Source organism: Pelodiscus sinensis, chromosome 16, assembly GCF_052426305.1.
Source record: "Pelodiscus sinensis isolate ZL-2025 chromosome 16, ASM5242630v1, whole genome shotgun sequence".
NCBI classification, from domain to species: Eukaryota; Metazoa; Chordata; order Testudines; family Trionychidae; genus Pelodiscus; species Pelodiscus sinensis.
In genome coordinates, this window is record NC_143067.1 from 25,512,567 (window position 1) to 25,517,667 (window position 5,101).

Below are 5,101 nucleotides of genomic sequence, written 5' to 3' on the forward strand. Positions count from 1 at the left end.
ATTGTCTCAACAACTTGATTACCTACATCCTGCTTCAAAGACCTTTTAAAACTTCACTTCAAAGAGAATCCTCTGAACTGTCATTCATGCTTAAATTCAACACTTTATACTCAAATTTGAATAAAGATGCTAATTATCTTAACCAATACAAAGATAGATTCCCCAATTATCACCTCTAATATCAGTAGCTCACAGACATTTACTTTCTCCCTCCCCCCCCCCCCCCGCTATCCCCCTTCTGTTCTGAAATTTGATTTGTCCTTTTCATATATGTTCACTTTTTTTTATTTGTATCCTTTGGTATATATGGTTGTGACAATTTTCTTCCACTATTTGATCTGAGGCACACAGAGATTTAAAACATTTTCTACAGCACCTTAGTGACTGTGACCTACTGACAACTGCTCTTCTTTATAACTTCCTATGGTAATTAGATTCTTAAGTGTCTTACATCGCTTTTGAAAATGTTAGCCTTGGTGACTTGCCCAAGGACACACCAGACACCTGTGGCAGATGCAGGAACTGAACACAGCCCTCCTGAGACCCAAGCCAGTGCATAAAGTCCAAAACTATCCTACTTCCCTCCTCATCCTTTCCTTACACTTTCCTTCTTTTCCACTTTGTCAGTGGCTGGACTGTGATTCCTCATTACGTTCTACTGCATCAGTCAGTGAGGAGACTGGATTCTTAGTAGCTTGAGTGAGAAGCTGAAAGCCGTTCTTCTCATCCTCCTTCACAGCTGAGCCTCTTGACTAAAAGAGAACAATTGCTGACCCTTCCCTATGGAGAAAGGCAGGATGTGACGGTGATTTTTATATCAAGAGTGGAAGGGCAATCCTTCACCTTCACTTAGTCACACTTGCTTGGCCCTTGCTTGCTTCATTACCAGAGCCCCTCTTTCACCCCCATGACGCCACTCTAATTGGCTCTATCTTTCCTTCCATCAACTCTTGGAATGATCCCATACAACTGAAAGAAAAATCTCTCTGACCGACAGCCACAAAAGCTATTTTCGGTTTGATATGCAGCAGATTTGATAAGAAAGCTCTCAGGAAAAAACGAATTTCCTCTTGAACTAAATAGAACAGGGCACATACTGTAGCACACAGAGTTCCCTTTCCTATAATCTCATAAAGTAGCCTTTCTAAAATTGGAAGCTGGAGTGAAATTCTGGACTCACAGAAATTAATGACAAAACTACCATTCATTTCAGAGGGGCCATTATTTTACTCTCAGCCCATTGCTACCCTACATTGGTGGTTGAAATGGAAGAAGATTGAATGACCCTGTGCATTCTTTATGCTTTCCACCATGTTGCTCCTTCTTGTTGTTCAAGTCCCCACAGATTTAACAGCATCAACAAGGCTACGTCTAGACTGCAACCAGTACTTTCGAAAAAGCACAGTTTGCATTACATAGCGCCTTTTTTCGAAAGAGCACTTTCAAAAAAAGGCGTTATTCCTCGTGAAATGAGGAGTACCACAGTCGAAAGAAAAGCCGCATTCTTTCAATTTAATTTCGAAAGAACGCGGCTGTAGTCTAGGTGCAGGTGAAGTTTTTTCGAAAAAAGGCTACTTTTTTCTAAAAAAACCTGCAGTCTAGACACAGCCTAATTGTAATTTTCTTACAAATGGGGGAAATTGAGGCATGTGCAGGGGGAATTATTTGCCAATGACCACCCCACAATTCAATAGCAGAGTCATGAATAGCAGCACCTATCTCTCCTGACTGCCAGCTCCTGTTCTAGCCATCAGACTACACATCCATGTGGGAATCCTGGCTCTTTCTTGATGTATTAAGGCTATGTCTACACTGGGAAATTATTTTAAAATAAATTATTTCAAAATAATAACTCCTGAAATAACTATTTCGAAATAAGCCATTCCTCTTCACAAGCAGGAGTTATTATTTCTAAATAAGAAACTTCTTATTTCAAAATAATGGGCTTGGTAGTGTGGACACTCACCTTGTTATTTTGAAATAAGGGCAGTTATTTTGAAATAACTCTCCAGTGCAGACATGCCCTAAAAAAACACCTCTCTTATATTGTGTAAGATAGGCTGAAATCAGCTGAAGTGGCCATGCTGACACTACCATGTGTAAAAGTCTTGGGTCAGGATGTTTTATCCGAAGGATCCTTGACTTGGGAGACCATTCCTTAAGCTGGTCCATAAGAGCCTGAATTTCAGAGCATGTTACTATGCCAAGCAATGCCAATGCTTTTGCTTGAGGAAAATATGGTGGACAGTTAGGGTATGTCTACACTACAAAGTTAGTTCGAACTAACGGATGTTAGTTCGAACTAACTTTCCTAGGCGCTACACTAGCGCTCCGTTAGTTCGAACTTAATTCGAACTAACGGAGCGCTTAGTTCGAACTAGGTAAACCTCATTTTACGAGGACTAACGCCTAGTTCGAACTAGCTAGTTCGAACTAAGGGCTGTGTAGCCCTTTAGTTCGAACTAGTGGGAGGCTAAGGCTTCCCAGGTTTCCCTGGTGGCCACTCTGGCCAACACCAGGGAAACTCTATTGCCCCCCTCCCGGCCCCGGAGCCCTTAAAGGGCCACGGGCTGGCTACTCACTTTGTGCCAGTTGCAAGGCTGCAAGCACCCGTGCCTGCACAGCCTGCACCTGCCACACAATGAGCCAGCCATCCGAGGGTTCCCAGCCCTCCACTGCTCCCCACGACCAGCCTGGCGGCTCCCGGGAGCCTGCCCGGGGGCGCAAAAGGCGGGCGCCCGCCTGGTCAAGTGCGGAGATCGTGGACCTCATCGAGGTTTGGGGGGAAGCCTCCAATGTCCACGATCTCCGCACTAGCCACCGGAACGCGGCCGTCTATGGACGCATGGCTGCCAGTCTGGCCGCCAGGGGCCACCAGCGCAGCCGGGAGCAGGTGCGCTGCAAAATTAAGGACTTGCGGCAGTCCTACTCCCGGGCCTGCCTGCCAGGGGCTGACCCGGAGGCCTGCCCCCACTTCCATGCCCTGGACCGCATCCTGGGGCCTCATGCCGTCCCTGCCCCCCGGGACGTGATTGACCCCGGGGCAGAGGGACCGCTCCTGGAGACGGAGGAGGAGGAGGAGGGCTCTGAGAGCCAGGAGCCTGCCGCCAGCCTTCCCAGGACCCGGGACCCCCGAGGCACCCCACAGAGCCGCTCGCCTGCATCATCAGAGGCCGGGGAGGCGTCCACCTGTGAGTACCCTCGTGTTCCCCTTATGTGTACGGGGGGCTGAGGCGAGAGGGAGCCCCGGGACCGTGCGCCTGGGCCTTGCCCACCACGGAGCAGCAGCTGGGGATCCTGCAGGGGCCCTGGCCTTGCAGAGGGGAGCTGGGTTTCACACACCTGGGCCCCTGGGGTAATTGACCGCTGGTCTTCTTGCACCACAGCTGCAGCACCGGGGCCTGCAGGGCGCACCACACCGCCTGCAGCAGCCGCCCGCGCCCGGGCAAGCAGGACAGCCAGGAACCAGGAGGACTACCAGAGGCGGCATCTCCGGTTCCTGGACCGACAGCTCCGTCTCCAGGACCACTGGGTCCAGGAGGACCTCAGGCTGCGCCAGAGGAGTCTGGAGGCCCTGGAGGAGCAGGGCCGTGCCCTGCGAGGCCACCTCCAGAGCCTGCTGGACCGCTTTCCATTTCCTCCTCCCCCTGCTCCCCCTCTTGCTCCCCCTCTTGCTCCCCCTGCTCCCCCTCTTTCTCCCCCTCTTGCTCCCCCTGCTCCCCCTGCTCCTCCTGCTTCCGCTCCTGCTTCCTCCACACCCCCTGTCCTCTCTGCCCCCCCCTCCACAACCATTCCCCACCGACGCCCCCGGACCCGCAGTGTGGCGAGACGGGAGAGGCAGCCGGACTCCCACCCCTGAGCTTTCCTTTCCCTTCCTCCCTTCCCTCCCCTCCCCTTCCAGCTCCCTTGTCCCAGGTTTCCCCCTCCCTTCTCCCACCTTCATTCCTCCCTCCCCCACCCCAGTTCTCTGAAATAAACAGACGTTTTTGTTTGAAAACCAGGTGTCTTTATTGTACAGTAGATAGGGAGGGGAAAGGGGAAGGGGGGGGTAGGGTGGAAGAAGGCCCCGGTGGGGCATGCAGGGAGAGGTCAGTCCTCCTCCTCCTCCACCTGGAAGCTCTCCCGCAGGGCTTCCCGAATCCGGATGGCCCCCCGCTGGGCTTCCCGGACGGCGGCGGTGCGGGGCTGACCGTAGTGTCCAGCCATGCGGTCAGCCTCAGCCATCCAGGCTGGCAAGAAAGCCTCCCCCTTCCGCTCACACAAATTGTGGAGCACACAACATGCCGCCACCACGGGAGGGATGTTGTGCTCGGCCAGGTCCAGACGGGTGAGGAGGCATCGAAAGCGGGCTTTCAGTCGCCCGAAGGCCCCCTCCACCACGATGCGGGCCCTGCTCAGCCTGTTATTGAAGGCCTGGCGGGAGGGATTGAGGTGCCCCGTGTAGGGCTTCATGAGCCACGGCTGCAGTGGGTAGGCGGCATCCCCCACCAGGCAGACGGGCATGTCCACGTCCCCGACCCTGATGTGGCGGTCGGGGAAGAAGGTCCCGTCCTGCAGCCGCTGGCACACGGAGGAGTTCCGGTACACCCGTGCGTCGTGTGCTTTGCCGGACCAGCCCACATTGATGTCCGTGAACTGTCCCCGGTGGTCACACACGGCCTGCAGGATGACGGAGAAGTACCCCTTTCTGTTGACGTACCGGGACGCCTGGTGTTCCGGGGCACGGATGGGGATGTGCGTCCCGTCGATGGCCCCCCCGCAGTTGGGGAAGCCGAGGGCGCCGAATCCCCGGATGACGGCGTCCGGGTCGGCGAGGCGGACCACCCTGCGGAGCAGCACCCGGTTGATGGCCTTGACCACCTGCGGAGAGAGACACAGCAAAGCGTCAATCAGTGGGGCGCCCGGGTGGCTGGGAGCGTGCGTGCCCTGGCAGTGCCCCGCGCCCCACTCCCGGAAGCAACCCCCCTGGCGGCGTGTAGTACGGCCGGGACAGCCCGACCTCTCCGGTGCGGGGCGCCTTCGCCTCCTCCCGCCCCCCCCTTTGTCCCTGGGGTGGCCCATCCCCTCCTCGCAGCCCCCCTCCCCCCCGGCTCGGTGGCCG

General features: G+C 54.6%; 1 protein-coding gene across 1 annotated transcript; it reads left to right on the top strand.

Moving 5' to 3' along the window:
• Positions 1 to 2,330: 2,330 nt before the first annotated feature.
• Positions 2,331 to 3,891, top strand: LOC149523514 (uncharacterized). The gene is made up of 2 exons (XM_089769523.1): positions 2,331 to 3,191; positions 3,387 to 3,891. Exons 1-2 carry the CDS (start codon positions 2,642 to 2,644, stop codon positions 3,857 to 3,859), a joined length of 1,023 nt encoding a protein of 340 aa, XP_089625649.1. The 5' UTR covers positions 2,331 to 2,641; the 3' UTR covers positions 3,860 to 3,891.
• The last annotated feature ends 1,210 nt before the right edge of the window (positions 3,892 to 5,101 follow it).

Coding starts and splice junctions, on each gene's coding strand:
- LOC149523514 (XM_089769523.1), top strand. CDS start 2,642: ATGAGCCAGCCATCCGAGGGTTCCCAGCCCTCCACTGCTCCCCACGAC. Junction 3,192..3,386: donor GGCCGGGGAGGCGTCCACCT/GTGAGTACCCTC, acceptor CTTGCACCACAG/CTGCAGCACCGGGGCCTGCA.